This window comes from Pristiophorus japonicus, chromosome 13, assembly GCF_044704955.1.
Source record: "Pristiophorus japonicus isolate sPriJap1 chromosome 13, sPriJap1.hap1, whole genome shotgun sequence".
Lineage (NCBI taxonomy): Eukaryota > Metazoa > Chordata > Chondrichthyes > Pristiophoridae > Pristiophorus > Pristiophorus japonicus.
In genome coordinates, this window is record NC_091989.1 from 173677365 (window position 1) to 173694759 (window position 17395).

The window sequence follows — 17395 nt, forward strand, 5'->3', positions numbered from 1 at the left end:
TTTTTCGTTCTTGGGATTATGGGTGTCACTGGCAAGGCTGACATTTATTGCCCATCCCTATTTGCCCTTGAATAACTCAGTTAAGAGTCAACTGCAGGGAAAGAAGGCAAAAAAGTAGAAAGAAATCGAAAGGTGACGTCACAGCCAATGGGGTAAGTGATTGGTAAGTAGTTTTTCTCTTTCTTTTCTTTATCAGTAAGTAACCTTTTAGCAATTTTGTTGCCAATTTAAGTTAATCCAGGGGTTAAGTCATGGCAGTGTTATGCTCCTCCTGTGGGAAGTCAGGGACGCTTCCGGTGTCCCTGATGACTCGTGTGTGGGAAGTGTATCCAGCTGCAGCTCCTGACGGATCGCATTGTGACACTGGAGCTGCGGGTGGATTCACTCTGGAGCATGCATGATGCTGAGAATGATGTGAATAGTACGTTTAGTGAGTTGGTCTTACCGCAGGTAAAGGGTACACAGCCAGATGACCAACAGGAAGAGCAGTGCAAGGAAGGTAGTGCAGGGGTCTCCTGCGATCATCCCCTTGCAAAACAGATATACTGCTTTGGGTACTGTTGAGGGGGATGACTCATCAGGGGAGGGCAGCAGCAGTCAAGTTCATGGCACCGTGGGTGGCTCTGCTGCACAGGAGGGCAGGAAAAAGAGTGGGAGAGCGATAGTGATAGGAGATTCAATTGTAAGGGGAATAGATAGACGTTTCTGCGGTCGCAACCGAGACTCCAGGATGGTATGTTGCCTCCTTGGTGCAAGGGTCAAGGATGTCTCGGAGCGGGTGCAGGGCATTCTGAAAAGGGAGGGTGAACAGCCAGTTGTCGTGGTGCATATAGGTACCAACGCTACAGGTAAAAAAAAAAAGGGATGAGGTCCTACAAGATGAATTTAGGGAGCTAGGAGCTAAATTAAAAAATAGGACCTCAAAAGTAGTAATCTCAGGATTGCTACCACTGCCTCGTGCTAGTCAGAGTAGGAATCGCAGGATAGCTCAAATGAATACGTGGCTTGAGGAGTGGTGCAGCAGGGAGGGATTCAAATTCCTGGGACATTGGAACTGGTTCTGGGGGAGGTGGGACCAGTATAAACCAGACGGTCTGCATTTGGGCAGGACTGGAACCAATGTCCTCAGGGGAGTGTTTGCTAGTGCTGTTGGGGAGGAGTTAAACTAATATGGCAGGGGGATGGGAACCTATGCGGGGAGACAGAGGGAAGTAGAATGGGGCAGAAGCAAAAGATAGAAAGGAGAAAAGTAAAAGTGGAGGGCAGAGAAACCCAAGGCAAAAAGCAAAAAGGACTACTTTATAGCAAAATTCTAAAGGGACAAAGTGTGTTAGAAAGACAAGCCTGAAGGCTCTGTGCCTCAATGCAAGGAGTATTCGGAATAAAGTGGACGAATTAACTGCGCAGATAGCAGTTAACAGGTATGATGTAATTGGCATGGCTCCAGGGTGACCAAGGCTGGGAACTCAACATCCAGGGGTATTCAACATTTAGGAAGGATAGACAGAAAGGAAAAGGAGGCGGGGTGGCATTGTTGGTTAAAGAGGAAATTAATGCAATAATAAGAAAGGACATTAGCTTGGATGATGTGGAATCGGTATGGGTGGAGCTTCAGAATACCAAGGGGCAGAAAACGCTAGTGGGAGTTGTGTACAGACCACCAAACAGTAGTAGTAAGGTTGGGGACAGCATCAAACAAGAAATTAGGGATGCATGCAATAAAGGTTCAGCAGTTATCATGGGTGACTTTAATCTACATATTGATTGGGCTAACCAAACTGGTAGCAATGCGGTGGAGGATGATTTTCTGGAGTGTATTAGGGATGGTTTTCTAGACCAATATGTCGAGGAATCAACCAGTGAGCTAGCCATCCTAGACTGGGTGATGTGTAATGAGAAAGGACTAATTAGCAATCTTGTTGTGCGAGACCCCTTGGGAAAGAGTGACCATAACATGGTAGAATTCTTTATTAGGATGGAGAGTGATACAGTTAATTCAGAAACTAGGGTCCTGAACTTAAGGAAAGGTAACTTCGATGGTTTGAGGCGTGAATTGGCTAGAATAGACTGGCAAATAATACTTAAAGGGTTGACGGTGGATAGGCAATAGAAAACATTTAAAGATCACATGGATGAACTTCAGCAATTGTACATCCCTGTCTGGAGTAAAAATAAAACGGGGAAGGTGGCTCAACCGTGGCTAACAAGGGAAATTAAGGATAGTGTTAAATCCAAGGAAGAGGCATATAAATTGGCCGGAAAAAGCAGCAAATCTGAGGACTGGGAGAAATTTTGAATTCAGCAGAAGAGGACAAAGGGTTTAATTAAGAGAGGGAAAATAGAGTACGAGAAGAAGCTTGCCGGGAACATAAAAACTGACTGCAAAAGCTTCTATAGATATGTGAAGAGAAAAAGAGTAGTGAAGACAAATGTAGGTCCCTTGCAGTCGGATTTAGGTGAATTTATAATGGGGAACAAAGAAATGGCAGACTAATTAAACAAATACTTTGGTTCTGTCTTCACAAAGGAAGACACAAATAACCTTCCGGAAATACTAGGGGACCGAGGATCTAGTGAGAAGGAGGAACTGAAGGAAATTCTTATTAGGCAGGAAATTGTGTTAGGGAAATTGATGGGATGGAAGGCCGATAAATCCCCAGGGCCTGATAGTGTGCATCCCAGAGTACTTAAGGAAGTGGCCCTAGAAATAGTGGATGCATTGGTGATCATTTTCCAACAGTCTATCGACTCGGGATCAGTTCCTATGGACTGGAGGGTAGCTAATGTAACACCACTTTTCAAAAAGGGAGGGAGAGAGAAAGCGGGGAATTATAGACTGGTTAGTCTGACATCAGTAGTGGGGAAAATGTTGGAATCAATTATTAAGGATGAAATAGCAGCGCATTTGGAAAGCAGTGACAGGATTGGTCCAAGTCAGCATGGATTTATGAAGGGGAAATCACGATTGACAAATTTTCTGGGATTTTTTGAGGATGTAACTAGTAGAGTGGACAAGGGAGAACCAGTGGATGTGGTGTATTTGGACTTTCAAAAGGCTTTTGACAAGGCCCCACACAAGAGACTGGTGTGAAAAATCAAAGCACATGGTATTGGGGGTAATATACTGACGTGGATAGAAAACTGGTTGGCAGACAGGAAGCAAAGAGTCGGGATAAACGGGTCCTTTTCAGAATGGCAGGCAGTGACTAGTGAAGTGCCGCAGGGCTCAGTACTGGGACCCCAGCTCTTTACAATATACATCAACGATTTGGATGAAGGAATTGAGTGTAATATCTCCAAGTTTGCAGATGACACTAAACTGGATGGTGGGGTGAGCTGTGAGGGGGGCGCTAAGAGGCTGCAGGGTGATTTGGACAGGTTAGATGAGTGTGCAAATGAATGGCAGATGCAGTATAATGTGGATAAATGTGAGGTTATCCACTTTGGGGGCAAAAACGCGAAGACAGAATATTATCTGAATGGTGGCAGATTAGGAAAAGGGGAGTGCAACGAGACCTGGGTGTCATGGTTCATCAGTCATTGAAAGTTGGCATACAGGTACAGCAGGTGGTAAAGAAGGCAAATGGTATGTTGGCCTTCATAGCTTGGGGATTTGAGTATAGGAGCAGGGAGGTCTTACTGCAGTTGTACAGGGCTTTGGGGAGGCCTCACCTGGAATATTGTGTTCAGTTTTGGTCTCCTAATCTAGGAAGAACATTCTTGCTATTGAGGGAGTGCAGCGAAGGTTCACCAGACTGATTCCCGGAATGGCTGGATTGACATATGAGGAGAGACTGGATCAACTGGACCTTTATACATTGGAGTTTAGAAGGATGAGAGGGGATCTCATAGAAACATACAAGATTCTGACAGGACGGGACAGGTTAGATGCGAGTAGATTGTTCCCGATGATGGGGAAGTCCAGAACCAGGGGATACGGTCTTAGGATAAGGGGTAGGCCATTTAGGACTGAGATGATGAGAAACTTCTTCACTCAGAGAGATGTTAACCTGTGGAATTCCCTACCACAGAGAGTTGTTGATGCCAGTTCATTGGATATATTCAAGAGGGAGTTAGATATGGCCCTTACGGCGAAGGGGATCAAGGGGTATGGAGAGAAAGCCGGAAAGGGGTACTGAGGGAATGTTCAGCCATGATCTTAATGAATGGTGATGCAGGCTCGAAGGGCCGAATGGCCTACTCCTGCACCTATTTTCTATGTTTCTATGTTTAACCACATCGCTGTGGGTCTGGAGTCATATAGGCCAGACCAGGTAAGAACAGCAGACTTCCTTCCCTAAAAAAGATATTAGTGAACCAGATGGGTTTTTACAGCAATCATGGTCACCATTTATTTAATTAACTGAAATTAAATTCCCCAGTTGCCGTGGTGGAATTTGAACTTGTGTCTCCAGATCATTAGTCCAGGCCTCTGGATTACTGGTCCAGGTAACATAACCACTATGCTACCATTCCCAACGTAGCAATGAAATTGCTTGATTTGTAGATCTGTAGATGCTATTCCGAGTTCCAGAACCAGCAGGCACTTGAACCGGCTCATTACTCTTCAAAAGTAAATCTTGAAATGAAACAAACATTTGACCCACAGAATCTGCTTCTTCCAAAGAACATGCACAATCTATGCCATTATAGACTTCACCCCATTCATCTGATCTCCATAGTGGGATTTGAACTCATGATCCCTGGGTTGCTCATCCAGTACCATAACCATTGCCCTACCATACACTGCCTTTGAAGAAAGACCTAAGGAGGGGGAATGAATAAGTGAAATCTAGATTTTTTTTCAGAAGGGATCCTTAGCAAATGGTAACAGTCCAAAAATAAAAATCAACAGTAATCAGCTTTCACTGGGTTGAGACCAATGTCCCCCCTGAGCTGTGCGGCCATGCAGGAATCATAAAAGGACCTGCGCAGGCCACTCACCGGCTTTTACATTGAAAATACCGCGCACGCGCGGACATTTAAAAGGGACCGCGCATTAAAGAAACAGACCGCGCAGAAGAAAGCGCCGCTCACAGGGAACATTGGTTAAGACTTCCTACTCCTGTGAAAAATGAGGTGCTCAGGGGCACTGCGGATATCAGATAATCTGAGGTAATTACCACAAAACAGAAGATAATTACCACATGAGGGGATTAGTTATACAGTGGAATGAGATTTTTATAGTATTGCTAAGTCACACTTTTGTATCATAACTTCACAATTAGGTACGTAACAGCAATTTCTTTATATGATTGGTCATTATTATAATTTTTTTTGCTTTCCTCCCTGAATCACTTTAGGTGGAAAGACTGGATGTCAAGGTTATTGAGCCACTAAAGGCATACGGTCCGTTGACAAAATCGAAACGGGTATTTAGTTCCGTCATCGCTATTTAATTTGTGTTATTGTCCATTTCTGCAGGTGATACTTCCAATTAAACAAAAAAGTCAAATTCTCCTCCCATCTAGATACCAAAATTTTCATTTAAATAACAACTTGCATTGATCAAGCGCCTTTGATGTAGTAAAATGGGTCAGAAGGTTGTGGGTTCAAGTCCAGGCAGAGAGAGGAACTCAACAGGTTGGACAACCTGAAAACTGCTTCATTGAAAACTGTTAGATGATACAAACGATCATCTCAGTGAGGCAATAACATGATTATATTAAAAAGAACCTGCAAATAGCCAAGGCTGTGGAAAGGTGTGGAAAAGACCCATGGAAGTAAAAAAAAAAGCAAGATTGGAGAAAATTGGTGGCGGGAATAGAAAATCTTAGAAATATGCAATGGGCTGCATTAGCTCTGGATGCAAACCCTCCAGCCCCACCTCCCCCTCCCTCCCAAACAAGACTATGTTCTAACAAAGGGTTTATATCCAAAATGTTTCCCTGCCTCCCTTCCTTCGCACAGCAACAGCTGTAAAGAAAAGTGTCGATATATCTAAGGTGTAAAGTGCTGAGGTTCAGAGGGCTTCACAGGGCTGCAGAGAGTCCAGGAGAAGCTTGCATTTAGTTGGAACAGTGCAAGAAGCCAAAGGTGGAGATGTCCGAGTGGGAATGGCAGCGAGAGTTATTCAAGTGGCAGGTCACAGGGAAGTCAGGGTCAGATTTCGGGACAGAACAAAAAGGTGGTTATCTAATCTGCATTTGGCTTCCGTGATGTCGAGATGAGAGCACCATGATCACCGAATATAATAAACTAGATTGGTGGAATTATATGTAAATTGCGATGTCACACTGCAGTATCTGTGGTCCTGGTGAGGGAGGTGGTGAGTGAAAGGGTGTTGTGTCTGCTGGGCTTGCATAGGAAGGTGCCAAGGGAAGGGCATCTGGAAGTAGGAGTGGTGGAAAGGTCTCAAGGGAATGGTCCCTCCAGAAAGTGAGGAGGAGAGGAAGGACAGATGTGCTCGGTGGCAGGATCACGTTGCAGGTGGCAGAAATGACCAGATAAGATGGTGAATATAGAGGCTGGTGGGGTGAATGGGGAGGACCCCACCATTGTTGTGAGTTCCAAGAAAGAGTGGGGGGGAGGGGGAATGAGGTAAAGGGACAGGCAATTGGACAAACGTAGTCAAGGATCCAGCAGCCACTGCTGAGGGTAAATCTCCGCTGAAGAAAAAACACATTCCAGAAGCTCTGGTGTAGCAAGTGGGGCCATCAGAGCAGAACAAAGATGGAGAAATATCTCTCAAAGGGAAGAGTGTTTTTACAGGACATAAAAGGTGATAAAATAATCTGGGTAATTTGGGGAATTAGTGGGCTTCCAACAGATGTCTATAGAATTCCCACATTATTCACTAAGCAGTTCCAAAAGATTGACTCTATACAACTGAATTAGTTACACGGATAGACTGGGACTGTTCTCCTTAGAGCAGAGAATGTTGAGAGGAGAATTGACAGGTGTTCTCATGAGGAGTCTAGACAGAGTAGACAGAGAGAAACTGTTGCCATTTGGCAGAAGGGACGAGAACCAGAGGACACAGATTTAAGGTGATTGGCAGAAGAATCAAAGGCGACATGAGGAAAAATATTTTTACGCAGTGAGTGGTTAGATCGGAATTGTACGGCTTGAATTGGTGTTGGAGGCAGATTCCGTTGTGGCTTTCAAAAGAAAATTGGAAAAGTACCGTAGGAAAGAAATTGCAGGGCTACGGGGAAAAGGCGGGGGAGTGGGACTGGCTGAAGTGCTCCTGCTGAGAGCTGACACGGGTTCGACGGGCCGAATGGCCTCCATCTGTGCTGTAACCATTCTATAATTTCCTGTCACAACATTAGTTTCTTAGAATACTGCTTTATAAAAGATTATAAGTTTCATTCTTCTGGAAAAGCACTATAATCAGTTCTTTTTTTTCTTTATCTAAATCAGGCAGACATCAAAAAATTTAACAGCGCCAGAAATCGTGAAATGAAAGAACTAGAAAACCTGCAAAAAGTGAAGCAGAGGAACCCTTCAGACAGGCAAGGCATTGTATCCTTTCCCAAAGGGCTGTCCTCAAGGGGGGCGAGTTGAAAGAAAACATTGATCTTCATTTATTCAACTTTTAAAACAATGACAAACAAACATTTGCGGCTTCAAGCATCAGAGCTTTATATACAGAAAGAGTTGATCGATATGCCTGGATTGCCTGAGATATCACCACTCAGTCCCAACCAAGTCCGACAGCGATGTTCCACTGTCCCCTTTGGACGGCAGATTCTTTATCAATATCTCCTTTTCTCCCCCCCATCCTATAATCATTCTCAAACCTTTCCAGCTTGGAGATCACCAAAGTAGTACTTCTCCATTTACTACATCTACTTTTTCCAGTTTTGATGGAATCTGCATTACAGCTTGAGCCCTTCATCTAAGCTTCTTATGAGAGAGAGAGAGAGAGAGAGAGAGACAGAGAGAGAGAGAGAGAGAGAGAGATAGATATAGCTAGATATATGATTGCTGGGATATTACAGTCAAATAAGTATTATTCCATATAATGGTTACATCATCATTAATAATCCTTCAGTAGTGATATCGTCACAATGTATACAGAGAACAGAGACATCTGCCATGACATCTTTTATAAAAAAAAAAGAGCACGGGTCTTCAAAGATTACAGCATGTACATTAACAGTGACTTCAAGAATATATTCTTGTCTTGGTGTTCCGATGACAGTTTTAAACAACTCCTAAAGACAGGAGCAAGCAAAACAATATTAAAAGAGTGTTTTGCAAAGAGTAATTTAACTCACAAAATTAAATTGTAACAATTATGATCTTTTGTAAACATAACAGTTCTGGGAGGGGAGTCCAGACCTAGTTGAGAAGGTGGTGCTGGGCCTTTCATTGTTTGATACAACTGAGTAAGCCACTTTACGGGGCAGTTAAGAATCAGCCACATTGGTATGGACTGGAGTCACATATAGGCCAGGCCGGTAAGATGATCAGGATTCCATTCCTACAGGATAGACATAATGGGCCCAAGTTTCCACATGATTTGCGCCTGATTTTTAGGAGCAACTGGTGGAGAACGGACTCTCTTAGAAATCACAATTCTCCACATTTTTTTTTCTGCAGTTCTAGTCAGGTAGAACAGTTCTACTTTAGAACAGAATTTTTTCTTCAAAAGGGGGCGTGTCTGGCCACTGACGCCTGATTTGAAAGTTTCCACAGTGAAAACGTACTCCAAACTAAAGTAGAATGGAGCAAGTGAAGATTTTTGTAGAACTGAAAAAACCTGTTCTACACATTAAAAAATCAGGCGCAGGTTACAGAACGAGGTGGGGGGAAGGGAACTCATTAAATTCGACAATAAATCCTTATTTATACTTATACAAATAAATCCAGCCTGAATAAACATTTATAAGCAAAGAAAAGATTAAATAAACCATCTTCCTACCTGTGTGAAAGTGCTTCAGCCAGGGAGAATTCTGCAGCAAGCCTCACAAAACGAGGCAGCCGTTATCGAACGCGGAGGGGGGGGGGGGGGGGGAAGGGAAGGGAGCCGTTCCAGACGGCTGGCGGGAAAGAGAGAAGGCTGCAGGAAGCCTCAGAAATTGAGGAGCCATTTCCCGATGGCAAAAGGGGGAGGTCGTCGGGAAATGGCTGCCTCAACTTTCTGAGGCTTCTCACTGCTACAAGAAGCCTCAGTGCTGATGGCAATGTACTTTTATTAAAAAATGTTCAAAAACTAAACAGCTACAAAGAACTACAAAAATGGCCGAGTGCCAATGTTTTTTTTCACACTGAGCATGCGCGAACGCTCCAACGCGCACGCGCAGCGTTGCCGGCAGGGAAAAAACTAATTTAAATAATACCCGCCCCCTCCCACTTACAAAATCTGCGCGAGTGTAGGCTCCGCCCCCCTGGGCGCCGCGCCAAGCAGACAAGGAGCTGCAAAGCGCTCCAGAATCGCTCGTTTTTTTTCCGGCGCCGTTTTAGGTGCGAAAAACGGGCGCCCAGCTCAGAGGGGCACCCGTTTTTTATCGTGTGGAAACTTGGGCCCAATGACACAGTTCTAAAGAGTGTGCAGGGACTGAGGGACTTGGGGGTTCATGTGCTTATATTTTTGAAGATGGCAGAACATATTGAGAGAGTAGTTAGCAAAGCATATGGGATTCTGGGCTTCATAAGTATAGAGGTATTGAGTACAAAAGCAGGGAAGTTATGCTGAACCTTTATAAAGCCCTGATAAGGCCACAACAGGAGTATTGCGTCCAGTTCTGGTCATCACACCTTAGGAAGGATGTGAAGGTCCTTGAGAGGGTGCAGAGGAGATTTGACAGAATGGCTCCAAGGATGAGGGATTTTAGCTACAAGGTTAGGTTGGAGAAGCTGGGGTTGTTTTCCTTGGAGCAAAAGGAGGTTGAGGGGAGATTTGATAGCGGTGTACAAAGATTATGACAGTTTTAGAGAAGGTAGTCAAAGAAAAGCTGTTACCATTAGCTGATGGTACAACTAGGGGACACAGATTTAAGATTTTGGGCAAGAGATACGGGGGGGGAGGATGTGAGAAAGAACTTTTTTACGCAGCGAGTGGTAATGACCTGGAACTCACTGCCGACGAGAGTGGTAGAAGCGGAGATGATCAATGATTTCAAAAGGAAATTGGATAGGCACCTGAGGGAAATAAAGTTACAGGGTAACGAGGATAGAGCGGGGGAGTGGGACTGAATAGAGTGCTCTACAGAGAGCCAACATGGACTCGATGGGTCGAATGGCTCTTTCTGTGCCGTAATGGCTCATATAGGACATTAGTGAACTAACTGGGTTTTTAATAACAGCTTCATGGTCACTTTTACTGATAAAGGTTTTTATTTTTTAAACAAATGAATTCATGATAGGATTTGAACTCACAATCTCAAGATTATTAGTCCAAGAACGCTGGATTACAAGTCACACAACATAACCACTACACTACCGTAATAATCCCCACACAGCTCAAGGGGCCACCTGCTTGAAACATGCATTTTTGTATATTTGCAGTTGCTTTCCAAACATTGGTCGAGTTAAGCAGCAAATTCCCCAATAGGAGGCATTTGGAACCATGTCCAATGCCTCAATCACAGGGATTTGAATTTCTGAGTATCACAGGAGCACCGTACCTATTGTATGTTCATAGCATTCATTTTCAAATAAGCTTGATGTTAAATCAGAAGTAGAAGCTTTACCTGCAGTAATGTGAGCTTGGGAGCCAATTAAAACATTCCCATCAGATGGTGCGAGAGGAGTGGACAGTCAAAGAGCTGCTGTGACACCCAATGCCCGATGAGTTCTTATGGAGTCAGGACCTGGCAGAGACACGGTGGGCTGAATGGCCTCTTTCTGTGCCGTAAACCTCTAGGATTCTATGACCTCTCAGCAAGAGGTTCACAGAAGACTATACGTGCCTCAGGGGATCAGTGTGGTATTTCACAAAAGACGCGACTGCTGCCAACGACAAAGTTTTTGCGCACGCGCAGTGGTCTCTTGGTTACTCTTGCCGCATTTCGTAGTCAGCCATCATTTTGATAGAATGGAAATTGTTTCAGTTTTGCTGGCCGCTGGAATAATTCACAGCCCTGCTTCTCAAATGTGGCCACAGTCCCCAAAGGTTTAAATATGGGGTGGGGTAAAGTTTCCGGTTCGTTGGCAGGAGTCACTTCGTTCACAAAAGCAGAAGGAGCCCACAGTTGACCAATACTGCTACCAGTTATTCCCATAGAACTCTCCGCAGCTGATTGTGCAAAAGAGTATTTCAGTCTGCTCACGCTCTCCTATATAATTTACTCCCGAATAGTTTTTCTAGCTTCCTGTTGGCATTAGTTATCAGTTAGAACTGTTTTCTTCTAGTCAACCCACTCCAATCATCCATCACCAGATACTTATGGGCGATAAAGACAATTTGGCCTGACTTGATTTATCCATCAATATCCCCTGCACTGACCCCGTTGCTGCATTTAATTATGTATAATAATTGTCCCTTAAATGATTTCAGGGTTTTTGCCTCTGCTACTCTGCCTGGAAGTCCATTGCAAGTGTTGAACACTCTCTTTGTGAAGTAAAACTTTCTGGTATCAGTCCTAAACCTACCTTGTACTAGTGTCCACTTGTCCCACTCCTACCCATTTAAAAGTAGTATTCCAAATTAAGCACATCTCAGCGAATCGCATTGTTTTTCAAAATCCACATAATTGGTGTCAGTTAAAAAAGAAAGATTTGGATTTGTGTAGCACCTTTCACGACCACCTGATGTCTCAAAGCGCTTTACAATCAATGAAGTACTTTTGAAGTGTAGTCACTGTTGTAATGTGGCAGCCAACTTGTGCACAGCAAGCTCCCACAAACAGCAATGTGATAATGACCAGATGATTTTTTTATTGAGATTTTGATTGAGGGATAAATATTGGTCAGGAGACCGGGGATAACTCCCCTGTTCTTCTTCAAAATGGTGCCATGGGATATTTTATGTCCATCTGAGAGAGCAGATGGGCTCGATTTAACATCTCATCCAAAAGACTGGGCCAGTTTTCACTGGAGTTTAGAAGAAACATAGAAACATAGAAAATAGGTGCAAGAGTAGGCCATTCGGGCCTTCGAGCCAGCACCACCATTCAATAAGATCATGGCTGATCATTCCCTCAGTACCCCTTTCCTGCTTTCTCTCCATACCCCTTCATCCCTTTAGCCGTAAGGGCCATATCTAACTCCCTCTTGAATATATCCAATGAACTGGCATCAACAACTCTCTGCTGTAGGGAATTCCACAGGTTAACAACTCTCTGAGTGAAGAAGTTCCTCCTCATCTCAGTCCTAAATGGCTTACCCCTTACCCTTAGACTATGTCCCCTGGTTCTGGACTTCCCCAACATCGGGAACATTCTTCCTGCATCTATCCTGTCCAATCCCATCATAATTTTATATGTTTCTATGAGATCCCCTCTCATCCTTCTAAACTCCAGTGAATACAGGCCCAGTCGATTCAGTCTCTCCTCATATCTCAGTCCTGCCATCCCGGGAATCAGTCTGGTGAACCTTTGCTGCACTCCCTCAATAGCAAGAACGTCCTTCCTCAGATGAGAAGACCAAAACTGAGCACAATATTCCAGGTGAGGCCTCACTAAGGCCCTGTACAACTCAAGTAAGATCTCCCTGCTCCTATACTCAAATCCCCTAGCTATGAAGGCCAACATACCATTTGCCTTCTTCACTGCCTGCCATACCTGCATGCCAACTTTCAATGACTGATGTACCATGACACCCAGGTCTCATTGCATCTCCCCTTTTCCTAATCTTCCACCATTCTGCCTTCATGTTTTTGCCACCAAAGTGGATAACCTCACAATTATCCACATTATGCTGCATCTTCCACTCGTTTGCCCACTCACCTAACCTGTCCAAGTCAACCTGCAGCCTTTTAGAGTCCTCCTCACAGCTCACACTGCCACCCAGCTCAATGTCATCTGCAAACTTGGAGATATTAGACTCAATTCCTTCATCCATATCATTAATATATATTGTAAATAGCTGGGGTCCCAGCACTAAGCCCTGCGGCACCCCACTAGTCACTGTCTGCCATTCTGAAAGGGACCCATTTATTACGACTCTCTGCTTCCTGTCTCCCAACCAGTTCTCTATCCACGTCAGTACATTACCCCCAATACCATGTGCTTTGATTTTGCACACCAGTCTCTTGTGTGGGACCTTGTCAAAAGCCTTTTGAAAGTCCTAATACACCACATCCACTGGTTCTCCCTTGTCCACTCTACTAGTTACATCCTCAGAAAATTCTAGAAGATTTTTCAAGCAGGATTTCCCCTTCATAAATCCATGCTGACTTGGACAGATCCTGTCACTGCTTTCCAAATGTGCTGCTATTTCATCTTTAATAATTGATTCCAACATTTTTCCCATTACTGATGTCAGGCTAACCGGTCTATAATTACCAGTTTTCTCTCTCCCTCCTTTTTTAAAAAGTGGTGTTACATTAGCTAGCCTCCAGTCCATAGGAACTGATCCAGAGTTGATAGACTGTTGGAAAATGATCACCAATGCATCCACTATTTCTAGGGCTATTTCCTTAAGTACTCTGGGATGCAGACTATCAGGCCCCGGAGATTTATCGGTCTTCCATCCCATCAATTTCCCTAATACAATTTCCCGCCTAATAAGGATTTCCTTCAGCTCCTCCTTCTCACTAGACCCTCGGTCCCCTAGTATTTCCGGAAGGTTATTTGTGTCTTCCTTCGTGAAGACAGAACCAAAGTATTTGTTTAACTGCTCCGCCATTTCTTTGTTCCCCATTATAAATTCACCTGAATCTGACTGCAAGGGACCTACGTTTGTTTTCACTAATCTTTTTCTCTTCACATATCTATAGAAGCCTTTGCAGTCAGTTTTTATGTTCCCCGCAAGCTTCCTCTCATATTCTATTTTCCCCCTCCTAATTAAACCCTTTGTCCTCCTCTGCTGTATTACAAAATTCTCCCAGTCCTCAGGTTTGCTGCTTTTTCTGGCCAATTTATATTCCTCTTCCTTGGATTTAACACTATCCTTAATTTCTCTTGTTAGCCACGGTTGAGCCACCTTCCCCGTTTTATTTTTTACTCCAGACAGGGATGTATAAATGTTGAAGTTCATCCATGTGATCTTTAAATGTTTGCCATTGCCTATCCACCGTCAACTCTTTAAGTATCACTTGCCAGTCTATTCTAGCCAATTCACATCTCATACCATCGAATTTACCTTTCCCTAAGTTCAGGACCCTAGTCTCTGAATTAACTGTGTCACTCTCCATCTTAATAAAGAATTCTACCATATTATGGTCACTCGTCACCAAGGGGCCTCGCACAACAAGATTGCTAATTAGTCCTTTCTCATTACACATCACCCAGTCCAGGATGGTCTGCCCTCTAGTTGCTTCCTCGACATATTGGTCCAGAAAACCATCCCTAATACACTCCAGGAAATCTTCCTCCACCGCATTGCTACCAGTTTGGTTAGCCCAATCAATATATAGATTAAAGTCACCCATGATAACTGCTGTACCTTTATTGCACGCGTCCCTAATTTCTTGTTTGATGCTGTCCCCAACCTCACTACTACTGTTTCGTGGTCTGCACACAACTCCCATTATCGTTTTCTGCCCTTTGGTATTCCGTAGCTCCACCCATACAGGTTCCACATCATCCAAGCTAATGTCCTTCCTTACTATTGCATTCATTTCCTCTTTAACCAGCAACGCCACCCCACCTCCTTTTCCTTTCTGTCTATCCTTCCTGAATGTTGAATACCCCTGGATGTTGAGTTCCCAGCCTTGGTCACCCTAGAGCCATGTCTCCGTGATGCCAATTATACCATATCCGTTAACTGCTATCTGCGCAGTTAATTCGTCCACCTTATTTCGAATACTCCTCGCATTGAGGCACAGAGCCTTCAGGCTTGTCTTTTTAACACCCTTTGCCCCTTTAGAATTTTGCTATAATGTGGCCCTTTTTGCTTTTTGCTTTGTGTTTCTCTGCCCTCCACTTTTACTTTTCTTCTTTCTATCTTTTGCTTCTGCCCTCTGTCTCCCTGCATAGGTTCCCATCCCACGGCCATATTAGTTTAACCCCTCTCCAACAGCACTGGCAAACACTCCCCCTAGGACATTGGTTCCGGTCCTGCCCAGGTGCAGACCGTCCTGTTTGTACTGGTCCCACCTCCCCCAGAACCAGTTCCAATGTCCCAGGAATTTGAATCCCCCCCTGCTGCACCACTCCTCAAGCCACGTATTCATCTGAGCTATCCTGCGATTCCTACTCTGACTAGCAGGTGGCACTGGTAGCAATCCTGAGATTACTACCTTTGAGGTCCTACTTTTTAATTTAACTCCTAGCTCCCTGAGGGGATCTCATAGAAACATATAAAATTCTGACGGGACTGGGCAGGTTAGATGCAGGAAGAATGTTCCTGATGTTGAGGGAGTTCAGAACCAGGGGTCATAGTCTAAGGATAATGGGTAAGCCATTTAGGACCGAGATGAGGAGAAACTTCTTCACTCAGAGTGTTGTTAACCTGTGGAATTCTCTTCCGCAGATAGTTGTTGATGCCAGTTCTTTAGATATATTCAAGAGGGAGTTGGATATGGCCCTTACGGCTAAAGGGATCAAGTGGTATGGAGAGAAAGCAGGAAAAGGGTACTGAGGTGAATGATCAGCCATTATCTTGTTGAATGGTGGTGCAGGTTGGAAGGGCTGAATGGCTTACTCCTGCACCTATTTTCTATGTTTCTATGACGGCACTTCCGGAAGTACAGCACTCCCTGAGCACTGCACTGGAGTGTCAGTCTAGATTTATGTGCTCAAGTTCCTGGAATGGGACTTGAACCCATAACTATCTGACTCAGAGGTGAGTGTGTTACCCACTGAGCCATAAATTAGAACAGTAGTGGCCCCAACACAGCGCACCCTAGGGTACCTCATTCAGTCCTTCCCCCCCACATCTTGACATTATCCTGATAATCAGTACCCATTGTTTTCTACCCTTCTTGTCCATATCAAGTTTTCCCTGAATCATTACTGCTTTGAAATTAATTATTAATCTTACAAGTGGAACTTTATCAAATGCCTTTTGGAAGTCTAAATGACTTCGGTTATCACTTCCACAAAGAAATCAAGGAGATCAGTCAGGCAGGATTTAATGTCATGTCAAATTGCTGTCTACCGGATAATCCCAAGGTTTGCTCATGATAATTAATCCATTAATCCATTACATGGAATTGAAGTAAGACTAATACTACCATTATTCCATTCACAATGCTGACAAACAGTATTCGCACAGAGAAATGATACATAGAATGACATAGGATATATGGCACAGAAACAGGTCCATGCAGGCGTTTATTCTCCACTCGAGCCTCCTCCCATCTTTCCTCATCTAAATCTTTCCACATAACCCTCTATTCCCTTCTCCCTCATATGCTTGTCTAGCCTCCCCTTAAATGCATCTATACTATTCACTTCAACCACTCCCTGTGGCAGCGAGTTCAATATTCTCATCACTCTCTGGATAAAGACGTTTCTTCTGAATTCCCTATTTGATTCCTTGGTGACAACTTATATTGATGGCCTCTAGTTTTATTCTTCCCCACAAGTGGAAACACTCTGTGGTCTACTCTATCAAAACCTTTCATAATTTTAAAAACCACTATTAGATCATCCCTCAGCCTTCTCTTTTCAAGAGCAAAGAGATGCAGCCTGTTCATCCTTTCCTGATAGGTATAACAGGCATAATATTTCATGGCATGATAGGCATACCAAGGTCAGCGTTCTCTCTCAGGCCAACACCCCCTGCATCGAGGCATTGACCACGCTCAATCAGCTCCGATGGATGGACCACATTCTCCGCATGCCCGACACTAGACTCCCGAAACAAGCGCTCTGCTCCGAGCTCCGTCACAGCAAGTGATTCCCAGGAGGACAGAGAAAATGCTTCAAGGACACCCTCAAAGATGCCCTGATAAAATGTAACATCCTCACCGACTGCTGGGAATCCCTGGCCGATGACCGCTCAAAGTGGAGGCGAATCATCCGAGAAGGCGGCGAACACTTCGAGTCTCTTCGCCGGGAGCACGCGGTAGCCCAGTACAAACAGCAGAAGGACCGTACAACAAACCAAGCACCCCACCCACCCGTCCCTTCATCCACCACCTGCCCCACCTGTGACAGAGACTCTAGGTCCCACATTGGACTCATCAGCCACCTTAGAAGTCATGTTAGTGTGGAAGCAAGTCATCCTCGACTCCGAGGGACTGCTTAAGAAGATAGGTATAACTTTGCATTTCTGGTATCGTAAACCCTTTTTGCACCCTCTCCAGTGCCTCTATATCCTAGTTATAATATGGCGACCGGAGCTGTACTACATTCCAAGTGTGGTCTAACCAAGGTTCGATACAAGTTCAGCA

General features: G+C 44.3%; 1 protein-coding gene across 1 annotated transcript in view; it reads left to right on the plus strand.

Moving 5' to 3' along the window:
- The window catches only part of LOC139278355 (CBY1-interacting BAR domain-containing protein 2-like), a 59192-nt gene that overhangs the window by 14022 nt on the left and 27775 nt on the right, over positions 1–17395 (plus strand). Inside the window, exons 3-5 of the mRNA XM_070897025.1 lie at positions 5304–5372; positions 7366–7467; positions 13141–13146. Coding sequence (XP_070753126.1) covers positions 5304–5372; positions 7366–7467; positions 13141–13146 — 177 coding nt within the window. The remainder of the gene's footprint in view (positions 1–5303; positions 5373–7365; positions 7468–13140; positions 13147–17395) is intronic.